The 27,135-nt window shown below is 34.0% G+C and overlaps 2 protein-coding genes across 2 annotated transcripts; both read right to left on the bottom strand.

Moving 5' to 3' along the window:
- Positions 1-3,875: 3,875 nt before the first annotated feature.
- LOC130981269 (uncharacterized) lies at positions 3,876-4,571 on the bottom strand. The gene is made up of 2 exons (XM_057904871.1): positions 4,480-4,571; positions 3,876-4,338 (listed from the first exon to the last, which is right to left on the bottom strand). Exons 1-2 carry the CDS (start codon positions 4,569-4,571, stop codon positions 3,876-3,878), a joined length of 555 nt encoding a protein of 184 aa, XP_057760854.1.
- Positions 4,572-4,593: 22 nt separating this feature from the next.
- Positions 4,594-6,489, bottom strand: LOC130981270 (uncharacterized). Its single transcript, XM_057904872.1, has one exon. It carries the CDS (start codon positions 6,487-6,489, stop codon positions 4,594-4,596), a length of 1,896 nt encoding a protein of 631 aa, XP_057760855.1.
- Between the last annotated feature and the right edge of the window lie 20,646 nt (positions 6,490-27,135).

Raw genomic sequence — 27,135 nt, forward strand, 5'->3', positions numbered from 1 at the left:
CTATGAATCCATCACCTTTCTTGAATAAAAACGTGCTTAAATTGAAAAGGAAATAATTGCATGAATTTTGAATTTTATAACAGTTAAATTATTTTGATGTGGTGGCATTACTTTTGTTCTCTGAATGTATGCTTAAACAGTGCATATGTCTTTTGAATTTGTGGTTCATGAATGTTGGCTCTTGAAAGAATGATGAAAAAGGAGACATGTTACTGAGGATCTGAAAAATCATAAAAATGATTCTTGAAGCAAGAAAAAGCAGTGAATACAAAGAAGAAAAAAAAGTGAAAGAAGAAAACCGAAAAAAAAAATAGAAAAAAAAAGAAAAAGAAAGAAAAAGAAAGAAATAAAGTTGTGATCCAAGGCAATAAGAGTGTGCTTAAGAACCCTGGACACCTCTAATTGGGGACTTTAGCAAAGCTGAGTCACAATCTGAAAAGGTTCACCCAATTATGTGTCTGTGGCATGTATGTATCCGGTGGTAATACTGGAAGACAGAGTGCTTTGGGCCACGGCCAAGACTCAATAAGTAGCTGTGTTCAAGAATCATCATACCTAACTAGGAGAATCAATAACACTATCTGGATTCTGAGTTCCTAAAGAAGCCAATCATTCTGAATTTCAAAGGATAGAGTGAGATGCCAAAACTATTCAGAGGCAAAAAGCTAAAAGCCCCGCTCATCTAATTAATACTGATCTTCATAGATGTTTTTGGAATTCATTGCATATTCTCTTCTTTTTATCTTATTTGATTTTCAGTTGCTTGGGGACAAGCAACAATTTAAGTTTGGTGTTGTGATGAGCGGATAATTTGTACGCTTTTTGGCATTGTTTTTAGTATGTTTTTAGTATGATCTAGTTAGTTTTTAGTATATTTTTATTAGTTTTTAGTTAAAATTCACTTTTCTGGACTTTACTATGAGTTTGTGTGTTTTTCTGTGATTTCAGGTATTTTCTGGCTGAAATTGAAGGTTCTGAGCAAAAATCTGATCCAGAGACTGAAAAGGACTGCAGATGCTGTTGGATTCTGACCTCCCTGCACTCGAAGTGGATTTTCTGGAACTACAGAAGCCCAATTGGCGCGCTCTCAACGGCGTTGGAAAGTAGACATCCTGGGCTTTCCAGCAATATATGATAATCCATACTTTGCCCAAGATTTGATGGCCCAAACTGGCGTTCAAAGTCACCTCAAGAAATCCCAGCGTTAAACGCTGGAACTGGCACCCAAATGGGAGTTAAACGCCCAAACTGGCATAAAAGCTGGCGTTTAACTCCAAGAAGAGTCTCTACACGAAAATGCTTCATTGCTCAGCCCAAGCACACACCAAGTGGGCCCGGAAGTGGATTTTTATGTCATTTACTCATCTCTGTACACCCTATGCTACTAGTTCTCTATATATAGGGCCTTTTACTATTGTATTTTTCATCTTTGGATTGTTTTTGATCCTTTGATCATCTTTGGACATCTAGTTCTTAGATCATTGGGAGGCTGGCCTCACGGTCATGCCTAGACCTTATGCTTATGTATTTTCAACGGTGGAGTTTCTACACACCATAGATTAAGGTGTGGAGCTCTGCTGTACCTCGAGTATTAATGCAATTACTATTGTTCTTCCATTCAATTCCGCTTGTTCTTGTTCTAAGATATCACTTGTTCTTCAACTTGATGAATGTGATGATCCGTGACACTCATCATCATTCTCACTCATGAACAAGGTGACTGACAACCATTCTTGTTCTACAAGCAATCAAGGCTCTAGTGAATATCTCTTGGATTCTTGATAACACGATGCATGGTTGATCGCCTGACAACCGAGTGCTCGCCTGACAAACGAGCCAGCCATTCCGTGAGATCAGAGTCTTCGTGGTATAGGCAGGACCTGATGGCGGCATTCAAGAGAATCCGGAAGGTCTAACCTTGTCTGTGGTATTCTGAGTAGGATTCAATGATTGAATGACTGTGACGTGCTTCAAACTCCTAGCAGGCGGGGCGTTAGTGACAGACGCAAAAGTATCAATGGATATTATTCCGGCCTGACCGAGAACCGACAGCTGAATTCCGCTATGCCGTGACAGGGCATATGCCAATCGCTTTCACTGAGAGGATGGGAGGTAGCCACTGACAATGGTGAAACCCTACACGAGCTTGCCATGGAAAGGAGTAAGAAGGATTGGATGAAGACAGTAGGAAAGCAGAGAGACGGAAGGGAAGGCATCTTCATGCGCTTATCTGAAGTTCCTACCAATGAATTACATAAGTATCTCTATCTTTACCTTTTATGTTATTTTCGTTCATCACCATCATACATTTGAGTCTGCCTGACTAAGATTTACAAGATGACCATAGCTTGCTTCATAGCAACAATCTCCGTGGGATCGACCCTTACTCACGTAAGGTATTACTTGGACGACCCAGTGCACTTGCTGGTTAGTTGTGCGAAGTTGTAGTGATCACAATTTCGTGCACCAGGAGGTGACCGTTGGTTCCCGGCACATTTACCTGAGTGGCATCTTCACTGGCAGGAGCGTGCGGAGCACATTCTACAGTTCGATGTCGTGCCCGACCGCGGTCCGTCGCATGATTTCTTGACATGGTGGTATCAGCACGGAAAGAGGTTCTTATCGCCAGAGATGTTATTGGGGGATCCGAGAGGTATTCCTATTCCGGATGAGGCGACGCAGAGGGGTGCAGGACGACTTCCAGATATGGACAGGGTCGACGATGTTCCTGACAGACGTCGTATTGATAGGAGAGCACGAGTCGGTACACGTCGTAGCCAGCGTGAGTGGAATTGGGTGGATTGTGCTATGGATGACGTCGACCACGCAGTTGGAGGTGGAGGGAGAGTACGTTGTCGTGGAGGCAGGAGGAGGTGATGTTGCAGGGGTTGATAGGGCCCATCAGGGCGGGCATGATGGAGAGTGGCATGGATCTGGTATGGGAGATTCCACGAGTCACACTGGTTCTAGGCTTGGGGGTGGAGCCTTTGGAGATTATTTCGTAGGTGTTCCCGGTGATGATCAGACCCTTCAGGAGAGTACTCCATGGGTGAGTCCTGGCTCGATGTTTCCCGACTTCCTTGCTAGTGATGGCATTGTGGCAGAGTTTGGTGGATCGCATTTCCTTGATGATATCCGGACCATCATGCAGGAGGATGAGGCTGCAGCAGGACGGGGTCACACGACAGGGACACAGGCACCGCTAGATGTAGATCTGAACGAGCCTGCCACGGTGCCTCCTGCGCATGCTTTTGCCATGGGTGGGACGCCAGCATCGACCAAGACTCTTGGGTCCCATTCAGTTGCCGGCCCGTCATTATCCAGGCCCATACATGTTCCGCCCATGACCCCGAGACACCCAGTTCCGGATGACAGCGACGACTCGATTGAGAATGAGGAGCCACTTATACGTCGGGGTTACAGGACACGGGTGCCACGCCGTTGTGGCACGGGATCGCACCTATTTAGATGATTTATGGATAGTGGTGTATGTCATGTTGTTATATTTATATTATGTACCTTCTTTGTTGGTTATCAGTGTTATGTTATATACTTTGTTGTTATTTACTTTGATATATGTTATGTACTTTGATGTTATGTTATGTTATGTATTTTGATGTTATTTACTCTGATGTTATGATATGTACTTTGATGTTATGTTATGTATTATCGGTCATCCCATCAGATAGTGTTGTTTATTTTAGTTATTAGATTCCTTATTTAGAAAGACATTAAACATACATATGTGGTACGAATAACAAGATTCATGACTTATTGAATTCAACTTAGATCCAATGAGTACAATGGTTTCTAACTGAAGCAAAATACATATGATGTTAAAGTAAGAAATAAAAACAGACAAACCAAATCTCCTATTAATTTCCAGCATTCCCGCTTGAGCCTGCGGCTTGTGGACAACTACGACGGGTGTGTCCTGGCTGCCTGCAGAGGCCACATCTCTTTGGGCGGTTCGGATCTGCATCGTCCATGTTGGTGCGAATTCGTGTGGACCTAGGACGACCTTCCCTCGCACGTCTCATATTCGGATCCGGTATAATGGTAGGCCCAGCATAAGGTGGCCAGAAACCCTCCGGAATGGGAGGTGTAAACCCCATCTGATAGACACCGAAAACGGAACTAAGCCGATAGACCTCCTGGACATAAGGTTGCCATGTAAGACATGAATAAGCACAGCAAGCCAGTGCGTGAGGACACGGGAAATGAAGTGCTTGGAAGTATCCACAATCACAAGTCTTAGACCCAAGTGAGACCCTGTAAGTACCAAGTAAGAATGAACCTGTCGGAGTTGTCTCAGCCACGGTGTACTCCGAGTTATCCCTGTCGTAAACAGTCACCGTGAAGCACCTGGCTGTCTTCAGGTTGGCCTCGATACACTTTACTAGGTATTGACTGAATTGTTATCCAGTACCCATCTGAGCCTCGGCCTCCCTACCCTTACGGACAAATAGCTCAGCCAACCTTCCGTATGTGGCCTTCACCAGCGAGCAAACAGGGAGGTTTCTTACCCCCTTCAGGATTGAATTGACACACTCCGAAATATTGGTCGTCATGTGCCCGAACCTCCGACCCTCATCACAGTACTGTGTCCACAACTCGGTTTGCCCAGTCACACATTGCCGGATTCTCAGAGCGCAGAATGTCGAACCAGTAGTCAAACTCCACCTCGGTCTTCGCATATGCGGCGTTCACAAGAAGCCTCCGGGCATCTTTGCCCTTGAAGGTCAGGGCGAAATTCGCTGCAACGTGTCGAATGCAAAATGCCCGGTATGCAGACGGAGGTAGCCATCCCCCATCAGGTGTCTCAAGTGCTGCCTTGATGCCGTTATGCCTATCTGAAATAACTAACAGACCTGGCTGAGGTGTCACGTGCTGACGGAGGTGGGAGAGAAAGAAGGACCATGACTCAGCATTCTCACCCTCAACTAGTGCAGATGCCACAGGGAGTATGTTGGAATTCTCGTCCTGTGCAATCGCCACAAGCAACGTTCCCCCATACTTGCCATATAGATGGGTGCCGTCAATACTCACCAACGACTTGCAATGACGAAATGCTTCGATACAAGGGGGAAAAGTCCAGAACATCCTATGAAAATAAGCCTGAGACTCATCCACCTGTCCACCAACTCGAACAGGGCAGGTCTTGAGGACTGCTACAGTGCCAGCCATAGTCAACTGAACTCCTAAGACCCACCGAGGGAGCTCGTTGTACGACTCATCCCAGTCCCCGTAGATGATTGCTACCGCCTTCTGCTTCGCCATCCACACCCTCCGGTATGTAGGCCTGAAGCCAAAGTGTGCTGTCGTTGCATTTAGAAGCACCTTGATGTTGACGGATGCGTCCGCCCTAACCATTGGCATGATGAATGTCGCTATCACGTGGTAGTCCAAGCTCCTATGGTCGCTGGAGATAGAGGTGGCGAGACAGGTATGCGGCCTGTTGTACCGCTTGACTTCCCAGATACCTTTGCGCTGTCGGAGGCTCAGCCTAATCAACCATGTGCACCCATTCCCAAATTCAGAACACTTTCCCACGTACCGACGGTAGTCAGACTCAACCACCTTGTATTGTACCCCTCGGCGGATGCTGTACGTCTTGACACTCAACAGCGCCTCATCTTTATCCTGGAATTGTTGACCAACCTGGAACTCTGTCATACCGGCAGACCCGTCTTTATCTCTAGCGCCAAATCCAGCTAGCTGCCCAAGATGTTCGTCCTGCCTCATGGCATCCAGATCCAAAGATGAGAAATGAGGTGGGTACTGATTTGTGCCAGAACTAGAACCACCAGTAGGCCTTATCGGATCACTCGCTCCAACATCATCGCCGCTTTCATCAGCGATAATATCCGGCTCGACATCATCATCATCTGAATCATGACATAATCCCTCGCCAACACCAGCCAGTGGAGGACACTGTAATTGAGTCGGATGATGTTCATCATATCCAACCTCGTCTCCAACATTGCCGGCGAGATCAACAGCAAACGATGGGGAGGCGGCAGGCTGGATCGCTGCCTCATACACTGGAACGGAGGAAGAAGCAACCGCAGGTCTGGAGCTCGAACCGGCCGCCGTGGCTATAGTGTTGGCATTTCGGTTCGACCCACCAGAGCTAGATACCACGTCCACGAACTTAGCCAACAGCTCCGGTGTCCTCACCTCCGGAAACTGCCTACGAGAAAGAAACATGACCTGCAAGTCCTCATCACTCCCGATCGTGAAACAATCATACTTCACCGTATCGTGGAGCACCGTGATTGGAATGCGATAGAAAAACTTCTTAACTCTCTTCACTCCTTCCAGACCAAGTTTGCCAAGCACAGAGCTCACGAGACCATCGTAACTGGTCGCGGGGCTCATGATAATACATAGAGGATCCTTATCTGTGAACTTCACCCCAGACCGAGTTTTTCTCTTAATCGATCCTCTGTGGTGTACTAGCACTAGAAAACTATCCTCACTAGCCATCTCACCTCTTTGTTCACAGCAACATGATTTCACAACATATATATAGAAAACGGCTCCAAACTAATTCGAATCAACTTCATTCGCACCATATATATATATAATTCAAATCAATTACATTCGAATTACCCATTGTGAATAATTCGAGTCTATATGTCTCGAAATATGAAGTTCTTCACCTAATCCTACTAATTCGAATTAACATAGTTCGATTTATGCTTTGGTAGTTCGAATCATATTGATTCAAATTACTTGTGTTTTTTCATGCATAATTCGAGCCGAATCACTTCGAATTACGTGTGAGTTTGCATGCCTAATTCGGGACAACTTAATTCGAACTACGTGCTTACATTGTCGAATACTAATTCGAATTTTATCAATTCGAATTATGTGTGAGGCTAATTCGAATCTTATTGATTCGAATTATATAAATATTTGATCTGGTGGATTGTGGTAGCAAAGTTTCATTTGGCGAATTTGCGTAAAATTGAGCTCCCCTTGGCTCATTTGCGTTTTTTGCCCTTTTGTTTATATATCCAAATTAGCTATAGTGAGTGGTGAAATTAAAGTACAAGATGTGGTTTAATTTAGTCAAAAAAAAAAAGAAGAAGATAGATGCGGTTTGAATAACCACGAGTATATACTAGCAAGAGAAAATAAAATTCAACAATATATATTTTAGACTCTAGAGATTTGTAAATAATAGGAAAATCAAATATACACATTGGCTAAAGTACTAAATTGGTCCCTTAGGTTTGGGCGTAATTTTGTTTTGCTCCTTAAGGTTTAAAGTGTTCTATTTGAATCTAAAAAAGTTTTATTTAGCATCAATTTAGTCCCACAGTGAGGTCAAAATTAAATAATTAACAAAATGTCCTACATAACAACAATTCAAAAACAAAATCGATAATCTGGAGAACAAGTACAAGCTCCAGAGGCACAAAATCAACCATTGATGCATCAATAAATTTATTTATCATTTTCTTTAGTTTATAGAAAATATTTTATTTATATTATAAAAAAATAATAAATAAATGTATTGATGTATCAATGGTTGATTTTATACCTCTGGAACTTGTACTTGTTCTCCAAATTATCGATTTTATTCTTGTACTGTTGTTATGTAGCATATTTTGTTAATTATTTAATTTTGACCTCACTGTGGGACTAAATTGATGCTAAATGAAACTTTTTTGGATTCAAATAGAACACTTTAAACCTTAAGGACCAAAACAGAATTACGCCCAAACCTAGGGGACCAATTTAGTACTTTACCCTATACACATTTATACTAACTAGAGCTTCGACTTTATAATCAAATTTAAAAAAAAAATAATGAAATATTTTTAGAGTATTATTTTTTTATATTTTTAAAAAGTGAATTAATTTAAAATTAAAATTTATAGTTAAATTAATAGATAAAATGAAAATAATTTTATATTAAAGAGATAATATTATCTTAATAGAAAATTAATAAAATTTTATTACTTGTATCACTATCTTAATAAAATATTTAAAAATAATATAAAATTTTAATTAATTTTTGACTAAATATTAAAATGATAAATTTTATTTTTAGTTTTAAATCATTATATATAATATAAAATCTAATAAAATTTAAAATAAAATTAAACTTAAAACTAGCATGAAAGATATTCTAATTAGCTTTTAAATTACAATATTACATTGATGAATGCTGACTTTTTCTTTTCTTTTTTTTTTGTATCAGATGAATGTTTTATTTAGCACTAAAAATAACATTTTAAAAAAATTATTAGAAGAATAAAATATTTTTCAATAATACAAGTGAGTAAATGGCATAAGCTAATTTATTCAATTAAGTTTCTATGAATAGAAGGTAGGAAAAATAATTTACTAAATTAATAACATAGGCTATGACATATTGATTGATATCTTACTACATTTATTTATTTATTTATTTAAAAGAGAGTGAGAACTATATATGATAAGGGAGATATGGGTCCCACAAAAGGGTTGGGGTCCTCAACAGCTGGATTAGGCTGTCATCACGTTTCCAAAGGAATAGAAGGACGAGCTTGAATTAGATAGGTAAACTACTTTTAAAGTTTTTAACTTTTAAGCATTTTTAGGTTAAGATAAATGAAATAATAGTTTCAAAGTTTTATGATTAAAGAATTATCATATTAATATAGTTTTTTTTTTTAAATAAACTAGTAAACTATTATTTCTATCTTAAATGGCTTAGTCTTTTCTCTTTACTTAAAAATTTTGGTTTCGAATCTCATTTTTTATTTAAAAAAAAATATTATTTCTATCTCAAATAAAATTAATCTTAAAAAAACCATCTTTTATTTATTTGATTCAGAAATTATTTTGCTATAATATACTTGAGTTGACTCTTGAGTCATGACTGCGACGCCGCTAGTCTGCTACTACTTGACGCGGCTTTTCGTTTTTCTTCTTTTTATTATTTAATTAAATAAAAATTCATATATAATTTTTTTATAAAATTAATAATTTTTAATATTAATTTCACATAAAAATAATTTTAAGTAAATTTTCATTATTTATTCGTTTGGTTGTTAATTTATTTTGTTGTTATTGTTGCTGTTGATGTTGTAATGTTTGGTAAAGGCATGAGTTGTTGATTGTTAATCATGCTCAATTCAATTTGCATTTTGTCGTGTCAACTTTTTCATTGCAATTCTTTTTTCTACAAATTAAAAAAAAAGTTGACATGTATATTAAAATTACAAGTTAAAATTATTAATTATAAAAAAAAGTTTAAAAAAATACAAAAATAAATTTTTAATGCATCTGTTATGTATTTATTAAAATAAAAATTTAAAAATTTTTATTAGCAGCAATCTTAACATGATAACTAAATCCTTAAAAAAGGTCATTATTCTTGTAATTCTTTTAATATATCGTTTCAATATTTTCTTTTTCACTTTTAATGGACATTCTTACCTTGTTGGATTATTTGAAGGTACCAATTTATTCTTTTCTATTATTAGATAAAATATAAGAATATAAAATTCATATTATATGAGCCTATATTATATATGGCTATATTCATATCAACGATGGAAAAATGAATTAATAAAATGAGTATAAACTATATATATATATATATATATATATATATATATATATATATTTTAAATATATGGCACTAGCCCAAAGTTCTCTCAAGTCTCAATGTTCACATGTAGAGTTTATGATGAATTAATTCTTCTGTATCTATCTTCTTGATTTCATTTCATTTTTTTTTCTTTGTGAATTTATAATTTAATTCCTATAGTATAAACTTGTATGTCCCTCCAATTTGGAAGTTAGTTATCTAATAAATCCAGCTTGATCTCAAGGAATGGAAAACCATATCATGGTTGCGGCGTTGATGAGATCTCATTTTATTTTATGTCTGTCTAGAATAAGAGAAAAAAAAAAACAGATAGGAATATTTGATGAGGACCTGAATATAATTCTTACTTAAATATTTTAATTAATTTATACCTAAAAATTAAAATATAGCTCCATGTGCCATTTGACAGATTTGTTCACTAAAGACAAAGTTTTTTTTTTTTCAACCTAAACCTGCTACAAAAAGACAACGGAATTTTAAAATTGTGTCAATTGCGGTTTAACTAAACGTGGAATCGAATTCAACTTTTATTTGAGAGGAAATAGTTTAATTTAGGAAAAAAGCGAAAAGTATTTTAAATAATGTATTGTCTTGTCTTGTCTTAAAAATAGCATATTGATTAAAAGATAAAAAAAAATTGTGTGTAGATAATCACAATTTTTAAAACTAAATTAATTGAGTAAACTACCATTTGTACTCACGAAAGTTAAAAACGTTGATATTTCTATCCATAAAAAAAGAAATTATCATTTACACCCATAAAACATGAGTTTTATATAACAAAATTATCCAAACACTAAAAAATCACATAAAAATCTCAAATTACCATTATCATCTTCTGCATCATCTTTTTCCTCTACTACTACTACCACTAACCCCATCCTCTCTCTCTCTCCTTCCATTTTTTGAGCTCGTCGCCGCTACCAGAGTCTGTCAACTCTGCCAACTCCTTTCTCTCTCTCTTTCTCTCTCTTCCCTTCTGTGTTTTGCTTCTCTCTCTCTTTTCTACTTTTTCGAAAGTTGCGTGATGTAAGTTCAGTAGTCTCTGGGTTTGCAGACTGGAGAAGAGTGGGTGGAACTGCGGACTAGACAGGAGTTGGAGCTCTGTGTCAGCGAGAGATGGAGGGCTAGCTGGAACGGGTTGGGGCAGCGATAGCGATCAAGCAGCGGCGACGGCTCTAGGGTTGCGAAAGGCGGCGAAAACAGAAGGCGACGATGGTCCTAGGCTCACGGAGGTGAGGCGAGGGGAAGAAGAAGAAAGAGAGAGGGAAAGGGTGGAGGAGGAAAGAAAAGGAAAAAGGACGCAGCGACAGCGAGTGGAGGTTGGGTGGGACTTGACGGCGCCAACGACTGTTGAGTACTGTGGCAGTGGTTACGCAGAGGAGCAGAGAAGGGAACAGGGGTGAGAAAGGACGAGAGAGAGGAAGAACAGAGGAAATCGAGTGAGGGGGCGACAGCTTGGTGGTCGCCGGTGGTGGTACAGTGGTCTGAGACAATTTGCTTTTTCTATTGTTGTTGTTGTTGTTGTTGTTGGTTTATGTGAAGAAGATGATAATGGAGGCATAGTGGTGGTGGTGGTGATGGTAGTGATGAAGGAAATGAGGTGGTGGTGCCTTTGAACTCAAAGTTTGACTCATGATAAGGGTAATTTGGGGTTTTTATGTGATTTTTTAGTATTTGGATAATTTTATTATATGAAACTCATGTTTTATGGGTACAAATGGTAATTTTTTTTTATGGGTAGATGTGTCAACGTTTTCAACTTTCGTGAGTAGAAATAGTAGTTTACTCTAAATTAATTTTATTGCTAATAGTAGAATTCACATACTAATAATAATGTACAAAATAGATAAAAATAAAAAATATAGATAAAAGAGAAGAAAAAGAATGTTATATACTGTTGAGACTTGCTTTTATTTATTAAATAGTAAAGTATGTTTTTTGTCTTTGAAGTTTGATAAAAATTTTAAAAATACTCATAAGTTTTATTTTATTTCAATTTTGTCCCAAAAATTTTTTATTTGCATCAAATATATCATCGACGGCTAAATTTTCAAAAAATTTAAGACCAATATAATAAAAATAATGCATGAAAATTATGCTTGATTTGCTTGTGTTGAAGGTTGTTTTAATGAAATTATTATTAAATTGGTCTTAAACTTTTTGAAAAATTAGCCATCAAAGATATATTTTATGCGAATCAAAAATTTTTGGAGCAAAATTAAAATAAAATAAAATTTAAAAATATTTTTAAAATTTTTATCAAATTTTAAGAAAAAAAAATATATTTTACCTTTTTTTAAAATAATAAAAAAAACATAGTAATATAGAGTAGTTGTGGCACATACACCATGCTTTACATTTACTCGTATTAGATTAACAACTATTTAACTTTTATATAAAAAATCAACGGCTACACAATCAGTCATTTATATTCAATATATAATAAAATATAAAATATATATTAAAATTTTAGATATGTTGTTTGGATGAACTATTTTTAAATTTTAGTGTATTTTAACTGAAAGGGGATTTAGAAGTTGTATTTAAATTTCTTTAATTTTTATTCTTTTTGTTTGGTTAAGATAATCAAATTAGTTGTATTTTTAAAATGATATGTATGTTTCGAACAGATAGTTAGATTATCTTTCTTCATAAATAATTATATTATATGTACATTAAAAAAATAAATTACTAAATTAATTATATATATAAAATATATATAAAAAATAAATTAAATAATATATAAATTTATATAAAAATATATAATAATTAATTTAATAACTAAATTTTAGTATTCACATATTTTATATTCATAAAATATGTAGTTAGTTTTACTACATAAATATATTTGAAAATGAGATAGAGAAATAAGGAAATTGATTTTTTTTTATTAGGGAATTAAGGGTGTATTTAGTTTGTGTTCATACTCTGACTTAAACATAAGATCAGACCCAATAAGAATAAAAGAATTAACCTTGAAAAATGGTCTCTCACCTCCTACCCAACTTTTTTAAAAAGGTCGGATATCAACTAAGGAGCCTAGTTCTACTTATCCAACCTTCTAGAAAGCAGTGACTAGATTCCTATCTCCATCTAAAAGATAGATTCCAAAGAACTCCTAAGATATAAAATAAGATAAAATTGAATTACCGTAACTAAGGAAGTCATCAAACTCTGCTATAAATTCACTAGCACCCCCAAGTATAACTCATGTTCTAATCTATTAAAAACTTGCTCAAAATCCTTGCTAACTTAAGCTTCGGAGTCTCTTGCAGGTACCACCCCCCACCTCCTCAGGAGGAACTCGGGCAGGCAGCACCTCGGCATAACAAGTCGGACGCATAGGGACCTGAACCTCAAACTCGGGCCCAAATCAACGTTTCAAGTAACCCTCGGAGGGAAGCAGCCAAAAGGTTCCCATCATGTCAGAAACACGCCAACTTTTACGTCGTTCCGCCCGAATAACTAATCAGTGTGATCTCACCATGGCTGTTCGCGAAATGGGCCTCGATCTACTCGGGAGATTGACACAAGCTCTAGGACAAGTCAAATACTTCATAGTAGGGATTGACTGCTTCATTAAGTAGATCGAGGCAGAGCCCTTAGCAACCATCGCTGCCTAAAAAAGTCAGAAATTCCTATACAAGAATATTGTCACAAGGTTTGGAGTCCCCCACTCCATTACCATGGACAACGGTACCCAATTCACTGACTCTACCTTCCGAAATTTGGTGGCCGACTTAAAAATCAAACACCAGTTCACTTCAGTAGAACACTCCCAGCCCAATGGACAGGCTGAAGCAACCAACAAAGTCATACTCGTCGGGTTGAAGCACCGACTACATGACGCAAAGAGGGCCTGGGCTGACGAACTCCCTCAAGTCCTGTGGGCATATTGGACTGCCCCACACTCCACGACAGGAGAATCACCCTTCCGACTTGCTTACGGAATGAAAGCCATGATTCCAATAGAAGAGCTAACATCCAGGCACAAAAAGAAGAGCTCGACCTCCCCCCAAAAGTCTGAGAAAGACCTCGGATTAGGGAGGAAGCTCTAAAGCAAAGGATGGTTCTAAGATACAATCAAAAGGTGGTCAAAAGGAACTTCAGCACCAACGACCTCATCCTAACCCGGAACGACATCGGGGTGCGAAAGTCAGGAGAAAGAAAGTTGGCCGCTAATTGGAAAAGACCTTCCAAGATAACAGGGGTCCAAGGCAAAGGTTACTACAAAGTGTCCGACCTCTAAGAGCGGGAGGTCCCGAGGTTTTGGCATGCATGTAACCTAAGAAGGTACTACAATTAGAAAGCAAACCTTGTGCGAAAGTGTACTCTTTTTTTCCAATTTTAGGATTTTTAATGAGGCACAGGCACAAGGGCTAGGGGTGCCCAAGCACCCAGATTTTTGTAAAGAAGTTTTATACTTTCTAATAAAAGACCTATCTCATTTTCTCCAACTCTGCTCCTTTAAAAAAGTTTTCTGTCTGAAGACACATTAATTTAAGCTCGACAAACCGCAAAAATCATTGTCTGACTTAAAAAGAGTCGGCAAGATAAAACGACGAGATCCAAATTAATATAAGAAGTTACATAAATAGCTCGTATAAAGCGATCTTAATGAGATTGGACTAAAAACAAGCAGTAAAAGTAATTTACTGAAGATCAACTACTCGAGGTCATACCTACGAAATGAAATTCAACGACCACGAAAAACCTAGCTTAATCTCAAAAAGTAAAAGGGTTTGAATCAAGAACTATTTATAAAAGTTGCAAAAGATAATCGATAATAAAGAGTTCAAAGCGAATACCAACTATTACAAAATTAAAATGTCAAAGATCCACAAGTCGAGCCATCTCAAAAAGACAAACTGAAGAAAAATCAAAGGGAGTTGAGGTTCTCCCCGTCACAAAGATAGAGGAAATTTTGGAAACTAAAGCAAACAAAAACAAACATAGAAAGAAAGAAGTTCTTTTCACAAAGAAAGGAAAATAAAGAGAATCTCGGAAATGGAGAACGAAGAAAGAGAAGATCCACAAAGCTTTTATAAGGAAATAAAGAATAAATAGCCCAATAACTTCTCTTTAAAAACGTACACGAAGATCAAGAAAATTGTCGCGCCAATTCATCCCCCATCTAAAGTGGGGCAACGTTCAAATTTTCAAACCAATAAACAAAACCCCGACCTCAAGGAGTACCCGACGTCTAGACAGAAGTCACGAAATGTTCAAGCTCAACCTTACAAAAAGATTGGGACTCAACTAGGGGCACTGTACATACCCTAGCCGAAACATAAGGCCATGCCCAAAAGAATAAAAGGACAAACTTTAGAAGGTGATTTCTCACCCCTTACTCGACCTATTTGAAGAGATCGGATATCAACTAAGGAGCACAACTCCACTTATCCAACGCGACAAGGTCACTACTTCTAGAAAGCAGTGACTAGATCCCAGTCTTCACCTAAAAGATAAACTCTAGCGAATTCCCAATATATAAGATAAGATAAGATGGAACTACCGCAACCAAAGAAGTCATCAAATTCTACTATAAATACATTGGCACTCCTCAGGTATAACTCACATTCTAATATACTAAAAACTTGCTCAAAACCCTTACTAACTTAAATATCGGAGTCTCTTGCAGGTACCACCCTCTACCTCCTCATGAGTAACTCGGGCAGACGGCACCTCGGCATAACAAGTCGGACGCTGCCATACATAGGGACCTGAACCTCACATTCGGGCCCAAATCAATGTTTTAGATAACTCTCGGAATAGTTTGTATTTTTATTTTTTATTTTTTATTTTTTATTTTTTATTTTCAGTGTTTTCTATTTTTTTTTTAGATTTTGTGAAAGAAAAAGCGAAAACAAGAGGTAAAAATAGAAAATAAGATTTTTGTTGTTTTCACTCTTTCCTTTACAAAATCTTAAAAATAGAAAATACTAAAAATAAAAATAGAAAATGAAAACGTAAACTAAACACACCCTAAAGCTTTTCATTTGTAATAGTTAAAATTTTTCGATAAATTTTTAAAAATTTTAAAGTTTTAGCTAAAAAAAAAAATTGAAACACATTATTTTGTTATTAATGGTACAAATTTCACGACAAAATTCTTTAAATTTAAAAGTTTCTCTAAAAAACCCTATCCCCCGGGGGTCTTACTTTGGTGTGAGTTTTAGCACTTTTTGGACCTAGTAATTTTGAGCAGTATAATTAAGTGGAAGCTAAGTGCTCCTTTATTTTCCATGAAATCCAATGTTGGATCTTCGTTCTACAGATGAAAAAGATGTAAAAAATTCTTAATTGTTTCCCTACTGAAATGCTTATTTACTTTATCGAACTATATATTGAAAAAATAAATAAAAATAAGAAGAAGGAATTGAAAAAGAGATAATGCATGTTGAGAAAGATCTCTTCATAAAATAGTGGGGACCTCTATCCACTATATTTCATTTCTATGATCGGAGCGTGGGAAGCAAGCATTTTAGTGTGCCATCTCATAGCTTGTTTGTTTCTTATTTAATTTATTATTGGTTTTTTAATTTATTTTTTCCCTTGATTATTTTTCATTCCATTATTTTTTTGTTGGGTTTGTTACGCTACCAAAATTTTTTTGAGTTATTTTTTTAAAAAAAATCTTATAAAAAAAGTAAAAATAATTTTGTATTTAGTTATTTTATATAAATTTTTTTATTTATCAATAATATTTAAATACGTATAACAAAATATAAAAATATTTTTTATTTATTTATTATGTCAAAAATATATTTTTAATTTTTTAAAAAAATATATAAATTATAATTTCTTAAAAAATAATTTTTATTTTTTAATATTTTTATTTTTACTATTAAAAATTTATTAAATACGCTAAAAAATAATCTATTTTTCTATCAAACTTAATAGTACTTAAACAAACACTTTATCCTTTTATGAGTTTTATATCCTTTCCATCGTCCACAAATATGACTTAATTTGCTTGAAGGCACCTTAGCTTGTAAATCATGCTTGTGAATTGTAACTTACTATATACACCTTATATATATATATATATTAAGAATGGAAAGTTGAATGAAGCACACAACACATCTCTTAAAACCTAGCTAGCTACAATTAAGTCTATTAAAAAGCTTATAAAGAATTATTTATCTTATTACTCTATTTTTGTTTTTTTGAACTTTATATTAGTAATAACATTAACTAACAAATAACTGACGCACGCAAAAATTCTTAGTGTAGTATAGATATTTCCAGCTAAGTACTAGGCATGATCCTTATAGGCTTATATACCCTTTGACCATAAGCTAGATTCTATAATGGAAACTAGGAAATATGCATGCATCTAAAAAAGAAGGTTTCCATAATGCATTAGGTATTTTTTCTTTAATGAATGAATAATGGAAGGTTTTTGGCTGTTTGCTCTCTCTCCATACTTGAATCCAGATCAGATAGGCAATGCCCAGTGTCATGTGCCGTCAAGCAATGACACTATATATATGTCACTATGTTATTGTACATTAAATTTAATCTCATTTTAAATAGGACTTTTTAAATAGATATCAATTTAGGTTTTTGTGATGTTTGTCTTACTTGGATTTTGTAATGGGAATGGGGTTTACTTTATTTTGGTGTTAATTAATTTACATGTAAGTGCTGGGATATAATTTGTGCCAGAGGTGTTCAAGACCTCGACCTGAATTCGAAGTTTATTTTGTTGTGTTTGGATTTGTTATTTTTATTCGATATTATTTTGAATTGGATTTAAGTTGTGCTTTGAATTATTTAGTTTGAATTTTTTATAATAAATATATATTAAAATAAAATTAATAATATTATATATTAATTAATATTTTTTATATTATACGGTATTATTTTTATTTTAAAATAATTTATTTTGATATAATTATAATATAATTTTTTAAATTTAATTTTTAAAATTAAAATTTTATTATTTTAATATATAAATTTTATAATTTTGTATATACTAATTTTACATTAAATCAATTCAATTTATTTTGTATCATTTTTAGTACAAGTCAAAATAGATTATGTGATATTTTAGGATTTGGTCCGATTCGGCATAAATATTCTTAGTTTGTGCTAAATGATGGTGTTAAATTCTTGTACTTTTTTGTGTTGGTTTTCCTTTGTTATTTAGAATTTATATATTTATTTATTGGGGCTAAAAAACGAAATAAATTAGATGAGTAAATAATATTATTGTACATATATAAATGTATTATGTATATATGTGACACTCTTAATTTTCATCGAAAACATATTATTTTTTAATTTTTATTTCACAAACCAATTTGATACACATTTTTTTTTAAATTTTTATATGATGTAAAATCTACATGATATATAATAGTTTTAATTCAATGGTGTTTTTATAAAAGATTAAGTGAGTTTAATTCAATTTAAAAAACTAACTTAGCAACTAAGCATCAAAGCATGGTTTGATATTTATAAAGATTATCAATTTATATATTGTCTGGCGCTCAAAATTGGACAAAGATTTGGCCTTGTGTGTATGAATGATGCTAGAGTAGTCCAATAACATAGCTCTTCTATTTTCTTTTAATTTTTGTTTTCAGTCCAAATCATTGTCTAGTCCTAATTATGGGAATGCATGGTGTATCAAGCCTTTTCAATGCTTAGCTTCATTGGAATAAATAAATGAGGCAAATACCAAATCGATATTCGAAAGATTTAAGTGTTGATAAAATAGTATTTAACAGATATTATTAATAAATGATTTTTGAACAATTTTTAAATTTGATAAAAATAGCCATTCATCGTTTAACTTCATTTTTATTGACGAAAAATGCTGAATTGAAAAAAAGTTTGATAACATTTTTAATTTACTTTGGTTCTCTCTCTGTCTTTTTCGTCTTTTTCACTTATTTTTTTTCTTCTCTTTCGCAGGTAAAAATGGAAGATCATCATCATCAACTCCTGCGACATGCCCGCATCACTATCAACAAGCCAAACTCATATATTTTCTAGAAGAAAGATTAAAACTTTAGCAACTAAATGATAATCAAAATTTATGAATGAACCAAATTTTTTATCCATAATCACACAAAAATCCCAAAAACAAGTAGGTGAGGAAGAAGAAAAACGGAAGCAGCAATAATGTAACTATAAAAAAATAGAAACAACGACAATCAAAACAAAACACAATAAAGCAACAATAATAAAAAAGAAGAAGGAAAATGAAAATAGCGCCGCTAACGAGAAGAAGGACACCACCACAACGAAGACAAAAAGAAGAAAAATATAAATACCAGATCCCAACCTCAGAGACTATGTTGCGACGGAAACAAAGAAAACCCCTAAGAGATGCACGGAGTTACAACCCTTTCTTGGCGTTGCTCAAAACCTTGCCTTCAGCGGCATCCACGGCTACTTCCGATTATCGGGATGGTGATAGAGAATTCTCCGAGTTTCGTTGTCACATGGTTCGATTTGCCAGTGAAGCCTCTAAAAAATTTCATAAAAAATTGTTTTACAAAGAGTTTGGATTCGAAAAATATAGCCAAATCTAAAATTTTTTTGTCTCTTTTGTTTCTTGTCTGTAAAAAAATCATTCTTGTTATTGTTGGTAAAAAATAAAATAATGATGATGAAGTTGTGTGGTGAAAAATTAGAGTGATGACAAAATTGGAATTGGGGGAGAGGTTGGTGACGGTGGAAGTTGGGGGTGAGAGAGAATGGAATTAGAGTTTGTGATTAAGGAGTAAATTAGAAATTTTATCAATTTCTTTTTTCCAACTCCGTGTTTACGGTAAATGATAATGGAGTTAAGCGATTGAATGGTCGCTTTTATCAAATTTAAAAATTGTTCAGGGACCACATTGTTAATAACGTCAGTTAGGTACATTTTATCAGCATCTGAATCTTTTAAATACTAAATTAGTATTTACTTCTAAATAAATATACAAATTTAGCTTTCTTTATAGCTCTCTTCAATTCTTGACTTCTTTAAAATTTTATTGTAGAGTTGGGTAATAATAAAAAACTTAGACAAAAACTTATAATTCTCCTAATAGCATTTTCAATTAAAGATGTGTTTGATAATCTGACCTTTAAATTTGATCTCAGTTAGCTTAATTTCTTATAAAAAGAACTTAAAATGATTTGTAATGGGTATATTAATTCATTATAAGAAATGTTATTTATTATTTTTGGTCTATCATTCTTAGTTATTATTTAAATTTTTTAGTCTAATAATTTAACAATATATTTTCATACTTTTAACTAGGACTGTCAAAATAAGCTAAATTTAACGAGACAGTCTATTTATCCATTTAAATAAATAGGCTTTGTCTCTAAAATTAAGTTCATTAAAATTTTGGGCTAAATTGGCTGAGTCTGATTAGCAAAAAATAATAGCAGGTTAAAGGGATTAAACGGACAACCCGTTTAAATTTTTTTATATTTTTCATAAAAATAGTATTTTTAGCCAATATTTCACCTTATCCGACTCAAAAACTCAATCTATCAACAAAAAAAAATACTATTTGTTTAAGATTTTTGACATAAAAATAATATTTTTTGTCAAAATAGTTTTTAAAAAATAAAATAAAAAATAATCAGGCTAGCCAATTTAACTCATCAGACTGGCCATAAGCTATTCGGATTGAAAAATTATAACCCATGAATAAAATGTGTTTAACGAATTGGGCTAACCCATTTGATAGCCCTACTTTTAAACATTGCATGATCTGTAGATTGTATTTAGACTGGGCTACATGCACTCTTCCCGTGGATACCCAACTCAATTGAATAAGGTTGTCTACTTGACTCGACCCAATTCGAGTAGAGTAGGATGCAGTGTGAGTTTGTTTGTGGGTAGGGTCGGTGCGAACCACTAAACTAATAATTTAAATTACTAATTTAGTACGTTTATTATTTAAAATAAAATGTCACAAAAATTTGGAGTTAGAAGAAGAGTGACAAGACATTTATCTTTATTTATGTTATTTTAATTTTATTAAAGATTTGATAATCATGGTATTTGTAATTTTATGTTAAATTTTTTAAGATTTTATTATTTTTAAATTTAATTTAAATTTTATTTTTTATTTTTTATTTTATTAATATGTTTAAAATATAAAATAATTGAGCTTTATATTTGTTTGAAAAAAATTTAATTTTTCTACAAGTAGAATAGACTTGAGAACTTTAAGATACAATAAAATTAGAATTAAAATATTTTTAATCTATAAGTAAGATAGAGTTAAATTTAAAAAAAAATTAATCTATAAATAAAATTAGAATAAAATTCAAACTCTATTCTACTTATTATAAATTTTAATAGTATTTCTCACTTGTTATTTTCCAAGTTTATAAAAGAGTGACTATTGTTTTAATGCAAGAATACAAAGTATGACGGTGAAGTTGGTGACAGGGCATTAAGGTCTTGCTTATTTCAAGTGAAATAATAATGGAGGAGAAATAAGTGGGAGAGATAAGTTAGAAGGATGTTTATTCATCTGTCTCTATTTGGTTGGAAATTATAAAGCACAGATATAGATACAGGACACGACATGATATGCAATACGGTGATAAGTAAATTTTAAAAAGTTATTAGATACGGGGATGCGTGTATATTAATAATATAATATATTTATTAGTATTAAACTAATAAGTATTTTTAAAAACAACCATATGACATACATTTCTTCTTAAAATATATAGGTATTTAAAAGAAAAAATTCTAAACTTATATATCTTAATAGAATCAGTAAGAATTGTGTACATCACATATACACAAAAAATAAAATTATTTAAAGTCATACTATTTCTCTATCATATATAGTTGATATTTTTATCATTAGAAAAAGTCATTCTTTTCAACTCTGATTCATTAAGAAAAATGTGAGCAACTTCAAGAATATCATTTTTTTCATCAGTTGGTAAAAAAAAGCATCTTCAGCAATATCCCACATCGTAGTTTTTTCTTTATTGTATTGTGGATTTTTTTTATTTTGAAAATAAGAGCTCAACACTAAAGTGGAGCATTGTAGCCAGTTACAAGAACGATAAAAACATAACAACTCCTATGTCATATCTGACATAGCCATCAACAACATGAGTTATTTACAACACCATTCCTTAGCACATGAGAATGATTGCTCCACACAGTCACCAATCCATGTTGTCTTACTCTGAAATATGGCATTGTTTCTGTGTAACCAGATAATCCATATAACTGAGAAGAACTCAACTAGCCAGTTTTTGCGCCTCTCTTTTCTCATTGGCACGGATCTCCAACTTTCAAAGTGCTCCTTCAACGTACCAGGGACAATCCATGTCTGTCCAAACGCCGAGATCCAAGTACACCACACCTTCCAAGAGTACTCACATGTAATAAATAAATATTGTCTATTTTCAATATCTTTCTTGCACAGTATGCACATCACATCATTCTGTTGTAGGATTCCTAATCTACTTAGTATGTCCTTTGTATTGACCCGACCTACCAAAGCAAACCACGCAAACAGCTCTACACGAGGCGGAACTAGACCTTTCCATACCTCCTTGGTGAACTTGAATCGCATAAGCTCCTCATCCAAAGTCTCTTCCTGCAAAACCTGAACAAACGAATTAGTTGAATAAATGTCTTTCTTATCAAATTTTCACACTACTCTGTCTTGTACATCTGCTATCAGTCTAACAAATTGCAAGACATTAAGCAGTTGGTTCAGTGTATCTGTCTCCCATTGTCTCAGTTCTCTTCTCCACTGTAAGTGCCAAAGCCACTCTATCCCATCCCAAAACCTACAATCCCCAATTACTGATCCTCTTTGGCTTGAAATCAAGAATAGCTTGAAAAGGAGTCTTTAACCTTTCCCATTTGTAACCAAGTATCCTCCCAAAATCTGGTAGATCTTCCATCCCCTACTTCCATGGGCAGTCCATCAATCATCTTCTGCTTGACATGTTGCTCCCTTATTGTATTGTGAAGTTTTTCTTAAAAGAAGACGAAGATTAGTGTGGACAAATACTAACTTTTCTACATGTTTAGGCTTCAACTTGTTTCTTTTTAGTGAATGGATAAAAGAATAATTGCTCTAATTCCTTTCACAACAATAAGATGAAGATGGTTGTCCTAGTAGTCTAAGAGCAATTGGTTGAAGAAGTTTTGCTTTATCACCATAAATTAGCCACCAAAATTTTGCATTGACTATGCCTCTATCATTCAAGGAGTCATAATCATCAAAAACACCTCTACCATAAAAAAAGCTTGCAAATTCAATGTTTACTTTTCTTCTCTCTTCTTCACCAGGAAAAATACCTCTTCAAACATTTAACTCTCTCATTAGTGATCTCAATATCTTGATGAGAAGAAACTCGTATAGGATATTCTCTCAACTATTGGTGGCTATAATACCTATATAATTAGTGGTTAAGCAAAAATTAGTAATAATTCAATTATCTTCACTTATAAATAAAAGTTATAAACTATAAATGTAAAGAGTTATCTTGAATTCAATGAATATGCTAAACAATGGAGAGGTATGTTATTTTTTGTCCATCTTTAAATTAATATTGAGTGCACAATATTGTAGAAGGACGATGACTCTAGTATAAAAATCATTGAATAAAATCTTACAAAATTTATATTGAAATTCAAGATTTTCACCACCTTTAATTTTATCTTTTTTTTGTTACAAATTTTCATAAAAGTTTATCAATATTTTTTTCAAAATTGTTTTAAACACTCTCTAAACTCATCTCTCACAATTTTATAATAATTTAAAAATTAAAATTATTTTTTCACAATTTAATTTTTTAGCAAATCAGAACAAAAAAAAGCATAAAAACAAAACAAAATCAAAGAAAATTGTTATATAATACTAGCATACTACCAAATATAAATTGTTATATAAAACTAGTATACTAACAAATTCTAAATATAAACATGTCTCTGATATGTGATATGAAAGAAAAGTTCAGTGAAATAAATAGTTTCTTATTATATATGCTAAATAACAAATTAACAAAACTTAATTCCAAAAGCACAAAATAAAATAAAACCAAGAAGATGCGCAGAATAAAATAGAAGTCTATAACCAAATAGAAGTACAAAAATGACAAAATAAATTAGAATTAAAGAGAAGTACAAAGTCCAGAACAAAATAGAAATACAGAACTAAAAATTGATCGATAAAATAGCAAATATTCTCCCTTACTTAAAATGGAGGACGCAGAAGAGCATAGCGAAGGAGCACAGGAGCAGCAACGACGAGCATGGCGGAAGTGGCGACTGGAGAGGCAATGAACACAACAACGAGAACTGGAACAACGACGACAAAAGCGGCGGAAGTAGTGACTGGAGAAGTGACAAACACAGCAGCGAGCACGGCGGAAGTGGCGACCAAAAAGGCAACAATTGGCAGCGAGCACAAAAAACAAGCACCACGGAAGTGGCAGCAGTAAAGAGGAGATGTTGAGATTGAGAGTGAGTGGGTGTGGAGAGGGATAACGAACACCCACGATGGTGACAATCGGAGGTGGTGGCGATGACTGGAGGTGGCGGCAGACCGGCAGTGAAGATATGGTGAATGGATGTGGAGCGAGAAGGGTCTGGGATGGAGGTGAAAAGTTTGGGTTTTTACCTTTTACAATGCATCTTTTGTAAAAGTAAACTGAAGTAAAATTTTCAAATCACTATTGGGCCGTGTCCGGGCAGTTTTTTTGGTTTTTTGGACAGGACATGTTTGGACACAGGAGACACTTATGTCGAACGAGTGTCTTTATGTGTCGTGTCCGAAATGTGCTCGACACGCCGACACGACAACTAAACAAAGTGTCCGTGCTTCATAAGTTGGGAAGAAAAATATGGATGAAAAAGGTAGGAAATAAGAAGAAAGTGAGACACCAACTATTTTTTTAGGAATTTTTCAAAAATAAATAAAAAATATTATACTTATCAAAATATACAATTTATAGCATTTTTTTAAAAATTCATCGCTTCTTTTATCTCGTTTACAGTGTAAAAGAGATAAGGCACGAAACTATGTGGCCGTATCACGTTTGTACACGTAATGTGTAATGGCCTTATCTCGTTTACACTAAACGAGATACGTGTATTCTTATTTTTTTTACACTATAAACGAGATAAGAGATGGTGCGACCTATATAGAATTCATTTACAGTGCCCTTTGGAAAGTAATTTCATCCATTTCTTCAAGTTTTCTCCAATTAATACTCTTTTTTAATCATATTATCGAATTACTCAGCTATTATGACGCGCGCAGATGCACATGATGCGGATATCAACCGACTGAACGCGACATGGCACATCATTGGGGCAGCTGATTTCGAGGTTAGTCTTTTTTTTATGTTTTATGTTAGAGCATGTTTGTGTAGTCATAATTAGGGTACCTTTATATAACTAGTATAAAATATATGTTAGGTGGATGAATACACTGCTAACAAAGGTTAATTAGTAGAGTTTTATTTTAGGTATTAAAGAAATTAATTTATTTGGTAAATATTAATTTAATTTTATTTTTATTTAAGTTAATTTATTAAGTAGATATTTATTAATTTAGTTATTAATTAGTTAAGTAAGTTTATTTATTTAAATTAATATATCAACTCAATGTTTATTAAATAAAAACAAAATTGGTGGTGGTGCGAGAGGTGAGTTATCCTGCACAAAATTTGAGTGGCCAGATCTACCACCACCAATATCACCGACCTCAACAGAAAACTCTATCACTTATTTAGCCATGATTCTTTCATGGATGTCAAATATGAGGTACAAATGCTTGTCATTATGGAGTTAAAACAGACGAAACCGAGAAACTTTATTTTTCATCGGTGCTAGTAACCTTTACCCCACCCTTCCGATCTCTTTTCTCCTGCTACCACCACTACAACAAATAAGGAATTTCGCAATAATAAAAAACCGTTCTCATAGATAAAAAAAAACCGTTCCTAAAACCTTAGACAATGCTTTGGCAACAGTTTTTTACCTATGGTATATACGGCCGTTACCAATACTCATAGGCAACATTTTTTTATTAACAAGAGGGCCAATGCCCAAAACAAAATCCAATTACGCTGACAACACTCTCACACTCTTCCTTCTACCTCTATCATCAGCTAGGATAGGCATCAAAAAAGGGGGTAGAGCTGCAAAACAGAGAAGGCTAGTCGAGATTGACTGAGCTTGCTTTGCCAGTGCATCTGCACAAAAATTAGCTTCGCGAAATACGCACTTAAAAGACACATGACTCATTTTGCTGCGGAGATCCTCAATGGCCCTAATAAGAGAAAGCGTATGGTGGTGGCTACTAGATAACTCGTCAATTAGTTTTAACGCAGAGGATGAATTAGTCTCTATCTGTAATCTGTTAATTCCTAGCTCCACTGCTAGTTTCATCCCGGTGTAGATAGCCCAAATTTCTGCAGACATTGAAGCCCGCCACGAGGTTACCATCTCCATTACGAAAGAGGCCGCTGCAAGTTCCAGAGCTAGCGGGTTGGATGACTGAGCCGTCAAAATTTAGCTTTATGCACCCATCCATTGGAGGTTCCCAACTGACTACGACAACGGTTTTTTATATAAGACAACGGCAACAAAAAAACTGTTGTCATAGTTACTGTCATAGACAACGGTTTTGATAACAATTTTTAAAGAACGGTTTAGAACCGTTGATGGATAGGCATTGATTTAGAACCATTCTCTTTCATGACGTAACAGTTTAAAACCTTAACTGGATAGGAAACAGTTTTAAACTGTTGTAGTTTTATTATTCACCAATGTTACTCAATATCAGACTCTTCAATTCGGATAAAGAATTTATTTGTCGAGTACACAACAGAATGGGATTATCACACTCAAATATCACCTCAATGTCACTGTTTCTCATATGGCAATTTGAATACACACTTACAACCACATATCCATTACTACTAGACATTTTGGCTTATTTTTCGGAAGAAAAATGCAAGAGAAGAAGAAGTGAAATGTTTATGGAGAAACCAAAGGATTGTATATCCTTTTATAGTTATTGAAATTTTGTCGTAACGTATTTCATTTACACTGTAAACGTCATATTTCTACACGTATCTCGTTTATTATTTACAGTGTAAACAAAATATATACTTCTCTGTATCGATTCCTTATTTCGTTTATAATGTAAACGAGATAAAAGATACAATAAATTTTTATAAAAATTCTACAAATTATATATTTTAGTAAATAAAATATTTTCTATTTATTTAAAAAAAAATTCCTTTTTTAGTGCCACTATTACTCTTCTTGTGCAATCATAACTTGATCTCTTTAATTTTGTTATTTCCTTTTATTATTTGTTGCTTTTTTTCTTGTAAAATCAAATGTGAGTTATGTGTAATTATATTTCTTTATTTTATAAATTAAAATCTTAGTATAAAGCTTTTTTTTATAACGAATTTAATATTTTACTTATTATTATATACATATTATTTTTTTACATTAAAATTTTCACGATATTTAATTATTATTATTATATCAC

The sequence above is a fragment of the Arachis stenosperma genome, chromosome 5, assembly GCF_014773155.1.
Source record: "Arachis stenosperma cultivar V10309 chromosome 5, arast.V10309.gnm1.PFL2, whole genome shotgun sequence".
NCBI classification, from domain to species: domain Eukaryota; kingdom Viridiplantae; phylum Streptophyta; class Magnoliopsida; order Fabales; family Fabaceae; genus Arachis; species Arachis stenosperma.